This window comes from Phodopus roborovskii, unplaced genomic scaffold (genome assembly GCF_943737965.1).
Source record: "Phodopus roborovskii unplaced genomic scaffold, PHOROB, whole genome shotgun sequence".
Taxonomy (NCBI): domain Eukaryota; kingdom Metazoa; phylum Chordata; class Mammalia; order Rodentia; family Cricetidae; genus Phodopus; species Phodopus roborovskii.
In genome coordinates, this window is record NW_026126434.1 from 21,389,473 (window position 1) to 21,405,184 (window position 15,712).

The window sequence follows — 15,712 nt, forward strand, 5'->3', positions numbered from 1 at the left end:
GATCTCTGTGAGTTTGAGGGCAGCCTGGTCTACATAGCGAGTTCCAGGACATTTCTATTTGGAACTTAATTTCGTGTTTAGCACATTGGCATATGGTAGTTCAAGAATCTCTTTAAACAGAGAAATTAATTGTATTCAGAATGCTGGAGGCTGTCAGGGTCAGTGGTGTGTGTAACTATAAAAGGGCCCCAAGGAAGCATCCTTGTGGAGAGGAAGTGCCCTGTGTCTTGACTGTGTCGGTATTCTAGTTGTGATGTTTTAATACAGAATTGTAAGGAAACCAAGTGAAGAGGATGCTGGCTGTTAAAACTGCATAGGAATATATGTTTTTCTCATAAGTTTATTTACTTTTGAAAAACGGTTTGTTTAATTCTTATTTTATGTGCAATTGTCTTTTGATTGCATGTTTGTCAGTTGTGTGAGGGTGTTAGATTCCCCTGGAACTGAAGTTGCCAAGTTTTGAACTACCATGTGGTTGCAGGAAATTGAACCTCTGCAAGAGCAGTCGGTGCTCTTAACTGCTAAGCTGTCTCTCCAGCTCCCAAGTTTATTTTTTTTTTTAGAGTACTGATCACATATAGTATGTGTCTATTGCATGTTTATATCCTTACTATAGCAGAACAAAGGAATTATGCATTGTTTGTGACTAGATAAGTACTCTTTGAAGCATTTGTTTCCTCTGAGTCTCAGTACTAGATTTAATGTAACTGCTTTTATTTCAGAGACATTCCATAAGTGGACCAATCTCAACATCCAAGCCTCTGACAGCCCTGTCAGATAAGAGATCAAACTATGGAGAAATTCCTGTACAAGGTATAGCTAACATGTACTTAACATTTCACTCTTTGGTTAACTTTTAGATTCTTTGGCTAATGAGCTTATTTTCTTGGCTCTAACATGCTTGCCAACCTGGTATATGTCTTTTTCCAAAGTTTTTACTAATATGTTTTAACTACAAATAGGGAAATGAGTTATTAGTAAATGAAGAATTCATAAATGTATTCTTTTCTTTTGTTCTGAGACAAAGTCTGGCTATACAGTCAGACTAGCCTTGAACTGGGTTCTAGGTCTTCCTGCCTGATGTTCTAGAGTGTGGTGTTAAAAGTGCATGCCACCCTCCAGGATGGTGCCTTTAAATTATAATAGATAATACAGAGTGCATGTCACTGCGGAATATTGTTTCACAGTTCTTCACGGAAAGTGCATTACTGTCATCCCCATTTTACAGACCATCAGAACACATAAAAAAGTTAAGACACATGCTTTAAAAAGCCCACACAGGGATAGATAGAAGTAAAACAAAGGAAAAGATTTACTGTGCAAAGCCAAATACAGCAGCACATGCCTGTGACTCCAGGACTCAAGCTGGCAAGGCAGGAAGACTGTTTTCTAGGCAAGCCTGAGCTTCACAGTAAGACCCTATTTCAATATCACTGTAAATTTAGACCATTCAGTGTTACTGTGTTTGTTCATGTGCCTAAGCTAAAGCCTGCCACATGAATACCTGTTTTCTGCTTGCCTTGTCCTGTTCTTTTCCTCCTACTTTCTTGAGTCCATTGACCATGGTTTTACTACTCTACTTTAGCTCTTCAATTAACATCCTCTTTTTTAACTTTAAATTTTTTGTTGGGACTTCAAAGATTTCCCAACACTTGCTGTTCTGACGTGATATCTGTCCTGGCAACTACATAGCAGCACTAACCAGTTCCAGGGGACCCAGGGCCCTCTTCTGGCCTCTCTGGCCACATATGCAGTTGTATATTCATGTATGCAGGCAAAAACTGCATACTCATGACTAAAAATAAATCTTTTAAAGAGTTGTTAGTTGTTAACAAGATTCATCAACCTTGGCTCTATTGACAATTGGGGGCTTATACAGATTTTGGTTTTAGGTGGTTGATTGTAAAGGGTAGGTTGTTCACCAGTACCCATGACCTCTGCACACTGAAGGGTTAAACACCTACTGGAGCAGTAGTTGCACCCAAATGGTCCGTCAGGGCAGCAATTTTGTTTGTTTGTTTTCAGGGAATCTCCGGGCATGACTTTCACAGTTTTTCTTATATTTCTGATTTGTCAGGATAGATGGACAGTATAAGAAAATAAACTAGGAGAGCCTAGCTGATTTTGCATTTTCTTTTTTAATCATTCCCATCAGGAATAGATTAATCACATTTTAAAGTCCCTGTCAGTTAAAAATCAGTACCATATCTGAGACTGATGATTTATTGTCTTTCTTTTTACTTTTTTTTTTTTTTTTTTTTTAATTGCCTTCTGCCTTGGGGTAGAGTGCTGGATATATTGGTAATTTTCCTTGCCCCTTCTTTTTAAAAAAAATTATGTTTCTTTTTATAGCCCAGCCTGGCTTCAAACTTTCGAATGCTCTGTCTTGTGTGTATGTGTGTCATAGATTGAAATGTTCTGTCTTTCTGTCTTGTGTATATATGTGTGTGTCACAGATTGCTTATAGAGGTCAGGGACAGTCAGCTCTTTGGAAGTTAGTTCTCTTTCCTTCTACCATGTGGTTTCTGGGGGATCAAACTTAAGTGTAGTCAAGCTCGTAAAACCAAGCCCTTTACCCACTGAAACATCTCGACAGTCATGCAAGCAGTAAGGGCATAAGCTCCATGTCTAGCCTTTTGTCATTGTATGTTTTTAGTTCTCTGTTGAAAGTTGAACATCTGTGAAAAGACCAATTCCTTTTTTCTTTTATGCATTCAGATGAGCATATCCTTCCTTGCATTGGGTTTTTACAACGGGACTGTACTGGAGACTTACTGCTGTGGTGGTTGTCTCCGTGTAGAATGGCTTCCACCTCTTCTTGTCATTCTTGGAATTTAAAGCAAGGACTGGTTTTCCAGAATCCCTTTTGAAACAAACTTTTTCAATGCACTCTTGGAAAATGTCATAATTTATTTTCACCATATTTAACTCCAACTCTTCCCCCACCTCTCTTCCCACCTTCTCCTTTGTTTTAAATTTACTATTGACTCAAGTTTGTTCTGTCTGTGTACTGCTGAGTCTGTGGCCATCCACTGAAGCATGGTTGATGTACCAAGAGCTACTCCCTTAAAAACTTGACTCCCTGCATATCCATTCCCCTCTCTGATTTCATCTTTTGTTTTTGATTTTTTTGAGAAAGGTTTTCTCTGTATTGCTTTGGAAGCTGTCCTAGAGCTTGCTCTGTAGATCAGGCTCGTCTTGAACTCACAGAGATCTGCCTGCCTCTGTCTCCCACCCCATCCCCATCCCCCCCGCAAGTCCCCCAGTGCTGGGATTAAAGGTGTGTGTCACCACCACCCGGCCTCTGGTTTTATTTTTTAAGACAAGGCCTCATCATAGACCAGGATTGCCTCGAAGTCACTGTGGAGCTGAGGACTGAAATTCTTCATCATCTCTGCTTCCTAGGTGCTAGGTTTATAGGAATCTGCCAGCATGCCAGGCTGATAGAAACGGACATGGGAAAGTCCAGACCTTAAAATGAGTTTGACTGTGTGCCTTTCTCGCCCGTGGGGCTTCATCTTGCTCCGTTTTCCCTCCGCACTCTCATCGGTGCCACCCATTGGGCATTAAGCCAGGACTGTATTCTCTTCTGAATTTCCTTTTTCCTGTGTAAAAACTATTACTTGTCTTTCTGATTTCAACCTCACTGTTATTGGAAATGAATAAGCTCAATGTTTTACAAAGGAACACATGAACAAAATGAAAGTAATTTAGCAAGGCAATTTCTCTTTTTTTTTTTTTTCCAAAAGGGTCAGGCAGAGCTCAAACAGTTCTAGTGAATGCCTCCACCAGAATAGCTTGTCTTTTATCTGTGATATAGGTGGCATCTCATCCCATTAGTGGGAAGTCAACTTCACAGTCTGATGCAGTTGGTTAATCAGGGTGCACAGGAGGGGTGAGGGTCCTTCTTGGACTAATTGCCTTTGATGGAGAAAGTTTCTCACAATTCTCTCCCTTTCTTACATAATTTGTTTTTAATCATCCACCTCCCTTCTGAAGAGGTAACTCTAACTGCTGCTATAGAATTGGGTTAACTACCCATCTGGCTTCTTCTAGCTGGGTGGGTTAATTGGGTGTGGCAATCAGGATCTACCCTTCCAGTGGAGCAACCTAAAAGGCCCTATGAGTACATGAGTAGTTTTATTTCTATAGCAGCCAGTATAGGGAGGAATGAAGTCCTTGACTGTGCCTGGAAGAGGTGTGAGGTGAAGCAACCATAGAGTTAGTGGCATCATAAGTTCAGCAGCAAACCAGGAGAATCCAGAGCAGAGGAGGCTTTTCAGATATTCAAATCACAGTCCATTAAAATACTATAGTGAGCTCGCAGGAATATTCATCTATTGGGCTCCTCTTAATTTCCTTTGGCTTCTAAGTCTGCTCTCCACAGCACCGGATCCAGAGTTTGTTTTTAGGTTCTTTGAGTCGTTGGATAGTGGCAAGGACCACATGCTAAAATGAGACACAGGTATGGACCTTCAGACATTCAGTATGAAGAAGACAAGTGAAATGAAGTGTTGGGACTAAATTTAGTGAACATTTTCCCAGTTGTGTATAGGTAGGGGTAAGATTGAATAAGGGGCACTTTCACACAGGGATTGAGCAAGCTGTGAGCTACCATCCATAATTGACACTCCTTGTTTTGCTTTTTGAGATGACATCATATTGTATAGCTGGCCTGGAACACCCTTTTTAGACTAGGCTGGCCTTGAACTCACAGAGACTCACCTGAAATTAAATGTATGTGCCACTGCATCTGACTAGACACTACTTGTTTTTTCTTTATAATTTATTTACTTTCTTAATTTCCTATGTTGTCCTCTGGGAGACAAGATTGTAAGGAAATGATCCTTCAGGTTCATAACTGGCTAAATTAAAATATTGATTCTGGGACTGAAGAGTCCATTTGACAAAATGCTCTCTGTGCAGCCTTGAGGCCTTCAGCTCCACCCCAGCATCCATGTGAAAACCGAGCGTGGAGGTACACACTTTAAAGCTGGGAGGCAGAGACAGTCAGATCCTTAGGGCTCAGTGGCAAGCCAGCCAAGCGGTGGCAAGACCCAGGGACCAGGGAGTGAGTGATCCTGTCTCAAAAACCAATGTGAAAGACTGCTGATTTTGATCTCTGGCCTGAACATGTGTATATATAGACAAACACACAGGTGCACACACACTCACATACACACACATAAACACACAAATAAGTAAATAAAACCGATTTCTACTTCTGTCCTGGTAGAATTTATGCATGCAATATTTTTTCTATAAAAGCTGATAGGATTTGGGACTCTGATACTTGTAAGCTGTTTGCATAAAAATGATATGTGTTTATGATGAAATCACTAATGATTTCAATCTGTATCTGTCCTATTCTTATGTATAATGTAAGCTATCCTTCCTACTCCCTGGGACTCCTACCTAGGTTTTATTTCAATCTAGATGCTCCTAAGACTTTTGGAAAATGTTGATTGGGGGCTGGGGAAATGGAGTACGTACTGCTTGTTCAGAGGATTGGAGTTTGGACCCCAGCACCCATGTCAGGTGGCTCATGACTTCCTGTAATTCCATCTCTAGGGAACCTGTGTCCATGTGCATATATGTGTATGTGCACACAACAATTAAAAATACAAAATATTTTTAAAAGAAAATTATTTGGAAACAATGCTGTATGTCATTACTATTCACATTATGATGTTTTAAAACAGGGATCAATTAAATTGGTAATTTCTTTGATTTTCTCTGTTTTAAAAAGTTTCTATTTTTTGGTTGTTGCTGCCAATCATTGAACCCAGGGCCTCATGCATGCTAAAACATGCTTTATCATTGACCTGCTTTTCCAACCACTAAATAGTTAATATTTTTTTTAAAAAAGAAATGGGTGGGCATTCTTGGAAAGCAAGGCTAATAATAGTCATTATTAAATATAGGCATTATTGTTTAGTTTTACATTAGTCATGTGTCCCTAACATATCAGATCCTGGCTAGACAGAACACATGCATTCATGTCTTTTAGCCTGAGAACAGCCTGTTGGGTCTGTGCTCCTAGATAAGACGTGTGCAGGAAGAGAGAAAAGCAGGGACAAAAAGTTGTCCCAGTGTTCCAGGAACTAAAGAGACCTCTAAGAAAGCTTGTGTTCAATCACACTGAAGTGGCAATAGAGGCAGCATCCGATTGTGTCTTTCCAGATTCTCAGGAGCAGTGAGTCTAGACTAGCCCTCAGACTAGAGCCCACAGATGGAGTAGTAAAGGCTCTCAGTCAACATCATCCTCCCTGGGGGAGACCCTCCCCTCATGCCCTGTTGTTCACATACCCCATGTTTTATCAAAACAGGCTCTTTTTCTTCTAATTTGTGTCTTCTATTGTGTGGCTTAAATGAGTTCCCAGCCCCCCCCCTTTTTTTTTTTTTTTTTTTTTTTTTGCTAGTAAGGCCCAGCTTAATACCATTGTGTTTTTCAGTCCCCATCTCCTGCCTGAAATAAAGAACGAACTATTCTCCTTCTGTGGCTGCATAGTGCATTGTTGTTATTATGGAATTTTAACTATACCATCCAGGTCTGTCTATGGATACATGTATGTGTGATGTCCCCTCTAGGCACAGAGGGGCAAGATTTTATTTTGTTTGTTCCTTAGACCTTGTAATTTTGATTCAGTTTTGTTTTTTTAAAATCTAAGTGGCATAGAATGATTTAGAAACAGACGTGTGTGGTGTGTCTCATTGTCATCTCTAGAAATACATTATTGACATGGAGTGTTTCACATGTCTGTGGAGGTTATTTTTTAAATAAGCATGCTATCTGGAGGTTGCAGGGTCTTAGATTAGGATGAGGGATGAGCTAAGTTAGGAAAGGCAAAAGTCATCTTTCTTGTACTTTGACTGCCTCAGCATTCATGATGGCCTTTGTGACTTTCTACCTGTGCAGAGCATCTACTAAGAACATCTTCAACCAGCCGAGCTGCTTCTCTCCCAAGAGTCCCTGCTATGGAGAGCACCAAGACCATTTCAGGTAATGACTGTCTGAAAAAACTCCTAGTTTTCAGTTGCCTGCATTATAATAGATGATATGTGAAGGCACATATTCGTGAAAGTTGAGAGAATTAGGTATGCAGTGACTGATAAAGAAAGCACACCAAAAAATTTTCTGGAACCTGAGTTGGTCAGTATGATGAAGCCTCTCTATAACGGTGACTTTGAAGGTTTACTGTGTTTGTCTTCTGGACTAACTCTTCCTTTTTTCACTTATTCATACTATTTTCCCTTGTGGCCTTTTCAATTGCACCTGGAAAAGAAAACTGCTGATTACCATGGCATGGTTAGTGTTCCCCATTACATGGAGTGAGCACATACACCTGCCTCCTTTCCACTCACCCTTGTTCCCAGCTTACTGTAATGAAGGCTTGTCATCACTTACATAAAATGTTGATCTTGTCTCAGAGTCTTAGCATATAACTTTAAACACTTACTGATTTAAGACATAATAACATACTTGGAAAAATAAAGAGTATCCATAAAATCATACTTAAAAACATATAAGTGTGTTTTTGTAAGGTCATTTAATAGGAGAAACTATCTGCCCCTTCTGATCTTTAAAGTAACACTTTACTGATGTTACCTGTGTTTGTCCTGAATTCATCCAGACCTTGTGGCAGCCAGAGTAGGTGTGGCAGCCAGAGGGAGTGTGGCAGCATGCCTTGTGTTCACTTGCAGAGGCTGAGGCAGAAAGGCTGTAGAGTTCTGGATAGTTCTCTGTTTTGTTTTTCCTATGTCAGGCTTGTAAAGTAAAAGATGATTGACTTGGTAACTTAGTTTTCTGTCTTTGTGGTGTGTTTTTGAAACTGTAGCCTGGCTCAGAACTGTATTTAGCTCTGTGAATAAGCATCTTTTCTTCTGCACCTTTAACAGTGTTTTGCTACATTTAGAAGGGGTATGTTTATTTTTAATTGTGGGTGCTGGGAATGGCTAAGTAGTTGTAAATGTTACTCTGGTTATTAGTTGTGTTTGTATAGTACTCATTGTGTACCTAGTAGACCCTCTGAATGCTACATGGTAACAAGGCACTGTTCACAAAGATGTGATACATTGTGTATTTCCACTGCTAATCTTTTTACAGATTTTAATTAAAAAAATTTTTTTATGATAATGTCTCATTCTATAGCCCAGGCTGACCTCATGCTCATGGTAGTAGTCCTCCTGCCTCAGTTTTGAAAGTGCAGGGATTCTCTAGATATAAATTCCCAGCTGTATACGTTTTGAGTGAATAAATAAATACTGCCCAGTCATCAGTAACATCAAGTATTAGTTCTTCCTCTCACAAGGTAACATTTGTTCTTTGGGAATTTTCAGAAGAAAATTTCAAGAACCAACAAAATTTTAGACATCTATATCACTTTATTCTTTTTGGTTTTTTTGAGACAAGATTTCTCTGTGGCTTTGGAGGCTGTCCTGGAACTAATTTTTGTAGACCAGGCTGGTCTCGAACTCACAGAGATCTGCCTGTCTCTGCCTCCCAAGTTCTGGGATTAAAGGCATTCGCCACTACTGCCTGCCTCACTTTATTCTTCTTAAAGATATGTAATTATAATTTTCAGCATATACACTACAGTTAAAACATTATTTGACAAAGCATTCTGTCCTTTTCTCTAAGAGCCATCTCCAGACGTCAAAAAATAAAACAAACCTTATCCAGACATTGGCAGCACATAAACGGAATTCGATAATAATAATAATAATAATAATAATAATAATAATAAAAACAAATCAGAATAGGGCAAAACAAACAGAAAAAAAAAGAGTCAAAAAAAAAGGTACAAGAAACAAATACAGAGGCAAAGACGCACAAATTTTCAGCCACAGAAACCTTTTCTTAAATTAGAAAATGCATTGTGTTTATTCATTGCACATGGTACCATGTTACATAGGATTTTTAGGCAGCTGTAAGTTGATTATAGCCCCCCTATCTTCCTCCTGTTCCCTTTGTTTCCCTTTAGTTATTGTTGTTCCCCTAGACAGTTTTGTTTGATGTCATGTGGACTTATATGCTTTTATGACCTATAGTAGGTCTCAAAACCACAAAAGAAAAAAATCATATATTTGTCTTTGAGAGACTGACTTAATACTTAATTCATGTAAATAATATAAAATGTTGCAAGATCTTCTTATCTATAGAGCCCAGCTGCATCCCTTTTCCTGCAAATGATGAAACTTTGTTCTTTTTGGCTGGGAAAAGAAACCCACTGTTATGTGCACTACAGTTGCTTTATCCCTTCCTCTGTGTTGTTAGACACGGAGGTTCTTTCCACAGTTCAGCTGATGTGAGTAGTGCTGCAGTCCACATTGACATACAAGTAACTATATTATGTTGATTTGAGCAGCCAGTAGTTCTAGCTTTAGTTTTGTATGACTCCTCCATAGTGAACTCCACAGTGGCTGGACTAGTTTAAATCCGTGATGACTTTCTCACAGTGTCTCGACGAAGTAGTGAAGAAATGAAACGGGACATCTCTGCATCTGAGGGAGCATCGCCAGCCTCTCTCATGGCTATGGGCACCACGTCACCACAGCTGTCCCTGTCTTCCTCTCCCACGGCATCTGTCACTCCAAGCACCCGGAGCCGAATAAGGTAGGAACACGTGTATGTGTCTTACCTGGCATTTCAGAGAGAAGGATTGACTTACATAGAGGTCAGTGCTATCTGGGTACTCCCCTTTCTCTTTCTGTGTTATTAAGTGTTGACTGACTAAATGCTTCTGTTTTAAACTAGAAATGGTAAAGTCAGTGTAGGTGGGGCATCCCTAGTGTTCTAGTGTGAAAACGCAAGTGCATGCCTTTTTGAGTAAGAACACAAAGGCCAGAGTGTTTCAGTTTTTGGATTTTCAAATTAGAGATGTTTTCTTGGTAAATTCAATGCAAATACCCCCAAAACCTGGTGCTGGCTTTTGGGGAGGGTGTAGCTCAGTAGTCAAATACTTGTTTAGCATGTGTAAAGGCCTTGGGTTCCATTCCTAGCGTCATGAGTACATAAATGAGGTCCAGGGAGGATGAGAAGAAAGAAACAATGAGAGTAGACTCGGCACATCTCAGCACTCAGAAGATAGGGGCCAAAAGGACTAAGTGTAAGGCCAGCCTTAGCTACATAGCGAGACTGTCTACAAAAAATTTAAACAAAAACAAACCGGAAAAGCCCTGAAATGTATTATGTATTATGAAGTCCAAGCCCAGGCGGGCATCCTGGTACAGTATTAGAAAAGGCTTCCTAGGGAGATATAGAACCTGGGTGAAGCCTTGAGGACTGTGGAGGGATGTTATTGGCAGGATAAGGAACTTGAACAAGTATAGGAAGGGGAGAGATAAGCATGTAGTGATAGCATGTGATCTGAGGGAGATGCTGTGCTGATTTGGGGGACAGATACAGAAAGTCACAGGATGATGTCTGTACTGTTTCAGGTGGAGAAGACATGATTGAATAGCTGGCTGATAGAGCCTTTTGAAGTCAGACTGGGTCACTGAGGTGTGGTTCAGGGTAGTGAGTGGAGTCGATGACCTGAGAAGATGGGAGTTCTCTTCCTTCAGGAAAGCAGCTGAAAGGATGTCTGTTCTAGCATTGCGGGTGGGTCAGAGTTACCAAGTCTGATCAGGGTCATAGCAGGCTTTGGAGAGCTGAAGAGAGGTTTAGTCCAGGAGGGGCTTTGCAAAGACAGTGATGGTGACACATATCACACAGAAGCAGAGGCAGGCAGGTGCCTTTGTGAGTTAGAGGCCAGACACACGGGGGGAGGGGGGAGAACCTGGAACAGTTTTAGATGACACCAGTGTCACGTTGCACTCCCTATAGTGCATCTTTTACTTGTGAGTGCACTTGATAAAGAACCTTTGTTGCCATGTGGATGAGGAGTGGAGTTCCTCCTCTTAGTCTTGACAGATGTAGGTCTGTGGGACTACAAACTAAAAACTGATTGTGAAATTAAATAAAACTCTATGTCTTACCATAAAACAGCCTTAGTTTCATGCATGTATCTAGTCAAAAGTGCCATTAGTGTCATGGTCTTATTGTGGTACTCAAATATTTCAATTTGGGGTTCCTTATTTTCACAAATTAGGGAGGAACGGAAAGATCCCCTCTCAGCTCTGGCAAGAGAATATGGAGGATCTAAGAGGAACGCCTTGCTGAAGTGGTGTCAGAAGAAGACAGAAGGCTATCAGGTAACCATGTGGCTCTCTTACTCAGTGAGTTCTGAGCAAGTGCCAACTGTCATCAGGGGCTTCGTATCTTACATTCAAAATGATTCTTTATGCTGAGTTTTAGGGACACATTCTCAAAGTCCGTACTGAACTTGGTTGAGTGCCCCTGGGACAAAATAAGTTCCTTATGTTTGAGAAGTAACCAGTTTTCTGGTATGTTTGATGAGCACCTCTAAAAACTCTTCCTTGTTTTGTGTTTGTGCATGTACATCAGGTGTGCAGGTCCCAGCCTGTAGGAATTACTTTTCTCCTTCCACTGAGTCAGGTTGTCAGGCTTGTGCTGTAGGCACTTTTACCCACTGAGGACTTTGTCCAGTCCTTAGAGGGACTTAAGAAGTCCCTCTGTTGAGATGGCATCTGGATTAGCATTGAAAAGATACATATTTCACCTAAAGTAGCCTAGGCACTAGGTTTCTGTCTTTTTGTGTTCACAGCATTTTGCCATTCCCATTGTAGTTTATGCCTCATTGCTTCCCATCTGGACTATTAATAGTATCCTGTCACTTCTTCCTCTCTTTCTTCCAGCACTTTACTCAGGCTTTATTCGATGTGTTGTTAAATGTGAAGAAGAGATTCAATACCACACAAAATAAATATTTATTATATTGCTAAAAAATGCAGTTTAGATTCCCAAAATCCTCACATAGGATTTAAGTTACAGAGACCTTTTCCAGATTGCAACTGGTTTTCCTCACAAATGTGCAGGGGAGTGCCAGAAAATCATTGGAGTTCTGTATTCCTGGGTTCATGTCAGCAAAATGGCCAAAGAAGAATTAACTATATTTGCAGAACATTTTTCTATGAAAGTAATAACAAAGTAGTAGAGGAATCAGTGAACAAGATCGAGTTAAGCCGCCTGTGGACAAACTGGTTCATGACTTCAAGTAGTGACTGTCAGTTCATCTAGGATTAGTAAGCCAATTGTACACAGGAGATGTAAGGAGGCAGTAGTCACTGAGCATCTACCCGTTTCTAGTTCTTGTTAGCTAAAGTGGAGATTAGAGGGAGGATGTGAATAGGGAGCTATGCACTGTTAGACACAAGGTAAAGTGTTACAAACTGCTGTGGGAAATAATTTAGCAATCCTTAAAAACATTCAGAATTACCATATTACCTGACAGTTACATCTGTGGATATATAAACAGAAGAATTGAAAATAAGGATCCAAAGAGACAGCTTAGAGATTCCCATGTCTACAACACCATAATTCACAGACGCCAAAAGGTGGAAGATACAAGCATCCCAGTGACCATTGGTAAATGAGTGTATGAGTAATATAGGATCTCTGCCTACTGCAGAATGCTGTATGTGTATAACGGAACAATTTTGATACACTTTATAATATAGATGAAACTTCAAGGCTAGAGGAGCAAACCCCATAGGAAAGGACCAATTTTGTGTGGTTCTGCTTATGGAAACATCCACAACAGTGACATAAATTCACACAAACAGTAGGACCGTCTTTGTGTGGGGCTAGTTATTGTTTAGTATTTATAAGAGGAGGTATCACATGGTGATGGGAGTATAATAGTGCAAATTTCTCATACTCCTGATAGTTAAAATTGAATGTGTCTTTCATCACAATAAGAAAATTGCTTTTAAAGAAAGCAAAGTGTTACCCCCAAGATACATTTTTTTTTAAAGGTTATTGTGAAAGGTATTGTTTCCCTGATTCTTTCTCACTTTATTTTTCCTTTGTATGTAAGAAGGCTACTGAGTTCTGTGTGTTAATTTTTTTATCCTGCTACTCGCTGAAAGATTTATCAGCTACACAAGTTTGCTGGTGGAGTTTTAAGGATTATTTGTGTATAGAACCACATCATCTGCAAATAAAGGTACTTAGACTTCTGCTTTTCCATTTGTCTCCCCTTACTGTCCCTCCTTTGTCTTACTGCTCCAGCTCTGACTTCGTGTGCTATGTTTAGTAGGTATGGAGAGAATAGACATCCTTGTCCTGTTTCTGGTTTTAATAGAAATGCTTGAGTTTCTCACTGGTATTGGTGTGGGCTTGGTGTAGAATGCCTTTATTATGTTGAGTTATATCTCTTTTGTCAAAGGCTTTTTCTGGACTTCATGAAATGATCATGTGGGAGTTGTCTTTCAGTATGTTTATATGGCTTATTACGTTTCTTCATTTATGTACGTTGAATCATCCCTGCATCTCTGGGATGAAACCAACTTGATTATGGTGGAAATTGTTTTTGATGTGTTCTTAGATCCAGATTGCAAGTACTTTATTGAGAATTTTTGCATCTGTGTTCATAAAGAAGACTGATCTGTGTCTTAGTTAGGGTTTCTATTGCTGTGAAGAGACACCATGACCACAGCAATTTGTATAGAGGAAAACATTGAATTGGGTGGCTTACAGTTTCAAAGGCTCATTCCATTATCATCATGGTGGGGCATGGCGGCATGGAGGAAGACAGTGCAGCAGAGAGAGCTGAGAGTTCTACATCTTTGATCCATTGGCAACAGGAAGTGAACTGAGATACTGGCCATGGTTTGAGCATATATGAAACCCCAAAGCCCACATCCACAGTGACATACTTCTCCTCCAACAAGTCTATATTTACCCCAACAAAGACACACCTCCTAAGAGTACCATTCCCTATGATCGTATGGGGGTTACATTCCAGCTACTACACTGTAATATTTTTTGTGGTTGGGTCTTTGTGTGGTTTTGGAATCAGGATAATTGTTGCCTTGTATAAAGAATTAGGAAGTATTGGCATTAATTATTCTTTAAAGGGCTGGTAGAATTCTGTGCTGGATCCATGACTTTCTTTTTGTTGTTGTTGTTGTTCTTTGTTTGTTTTAATTATTTTTCATTATGGGTTATGGGTCTGATTAAATTGCTTATTTGTTTTTGTTTTAAATTTAGTAGCTTGTATACATAAGAAAATTCATCCATTTCTTTTAAGTTTTCCAGTTTGGTAGAGATTTTTAAAGTTTGTCCTTAGGAGTCTCTGAATTTCCTTAATGTCTGTTGTAAAATGCCCCATTTTGTCTCTGATTTTACTAATTTGGATCTTCTATCTTTTATTCGGTTTGGCTAAGAGTTTGTCAGTCTTTTTTTTCTCTAAGAACCATCTCTTCATTTCATTGATTTTTTTTTTTTTTTTTTTTTTTTTTTTTTTTTGGTGGTGTGTGTGTTTTGTTGGTTTTATTTCATTGACTTCAGCCTTGAGTTTGATTATTTCTTGCCATCTATTCTTTTTAGCCAATTACCTTTTATTGAACAGTAGTTTGCAGTCAGGATTTGGAGATTCAGTCACAGTTGAATTCTTCACAGATGGGAGCTAGGCAGCTATTTGTGCTCGGGCATGTAGTGCCCTCCATACTGAGCCCTCTTCATCGGTACTTACATCACCATTCATGTTTAAGTTCATTGTAAGAAACATAGTAGCTGAAAACACACAGGCTGCCAGCACCATGTTAAACCCCATGATGCTGCCTTTCCAGATGTTGATGTATTTGTGTTGCTGACTGTAACCTCTCTAAAAAGCTCCCACAATGCCACTGGGGCTGAAATTCTGCATCAGTATCCATCTCGGCAGTTGTCCATGTTTAACCTCTATGAGCTTTTCCTTCAGTGGCATGAGCATCACCATCATGCGGTCCTGGTATCCCCACCATGGTGAATGCTGGGAACTAATTTCAGGTCCTCCATGAGCATAGTACGTTCTCGTGACTGCTGAGCCATCTCTGCAGCCCCAGCCATAATCTTTTTAAACTAAAAGACTGATCTGTTAGGGCTCTTAATGTGTCACATACCACATAAGAAGTACCAGAGCCCCTTTCAAGGCTGGCTGAGCATATGGGTGAGCATGTGTATCCTTAGGCACCAGCAGGGGGTTCAGGCCTTTGGTATCTGCCGCCTCACAAATCTCTGTTCCAAAAGGGCATGTTGTGACACTCGACTGTTTGGTGGAGCAAGAGCTGTTGTTACGTGACACTTAGTATGTAGTGTTCTCACAGACCCCCAAATGAACCATGAATGTTTTATGTCAGAGAAACTGTCTAATCAGTGGAGATGGATTCCCTATTCTCAGATCTTTTTTCCGCCTCAAATTACTGTGCTGATCACTGTAATCTTATTAACCATCCATTACAAAATAAGCCATTGTGAATACATCTCTTATCTAACAAATACTTTTGTCTCCTTTAAATTGTGCCCTGCCATGTGTTAAGCACTGTAGTTTTAGAACACTAGAGTTAGCATAGGAAGGACCTGATATTCTGATTTATTGAAAAGAAACCCCAAGCAGCTTTTAGAGCTACTGCTTTAAGATTGAATCTTGTTTTTCCCTTTGGTTTTCCAAAATAGGGTTTCTCTCTGTAGCTTTGAATGGTGTCCTGGAACTCACTATGTAGACTAGGCTGGCCTCGAACTCACAGAGATCCACCTGCCTCTGCCTCCGGAGTACTGGGATTAAAGGTATGTGCCACCACTGCTCTTGTTTTAAAGGAGGAAAAC

At 40.0% G+C, this 15,712-nt stretch overlaps 1 protein-coding gene across 1 annotated transcript in view; it reads left to right on the forward strand.

The window, feature by feature from the left end:
• Specc1l (sperm antigen with calponin homology and coiled-coil domains 1 like) overlaps positions 1–15,712 on the forward strand; it is a 92,233-nt gene that overhangs the window by 53,028 nt on the left and 23,493 nt on the right. Inside the window, exons 10-13 of the mRNA XM_051186896.1 lie at positions 723–813; positions 6,920–7,003; positions 9,460–9,616; positions 11,094–11,196. Of these exons, the coding sequence (XP_051042853.1) occupies positions 723–813; positions 6,920–7,003; positions 9,460–9,616; positions 11,094–11,196 (435 nt within the window). The remainder of the gene's footprint in view (positions 1–722; positions 814–6,919; positions 7,004–9,459; positions 9,617–11,093; positions 11,197–15,712) is intronic.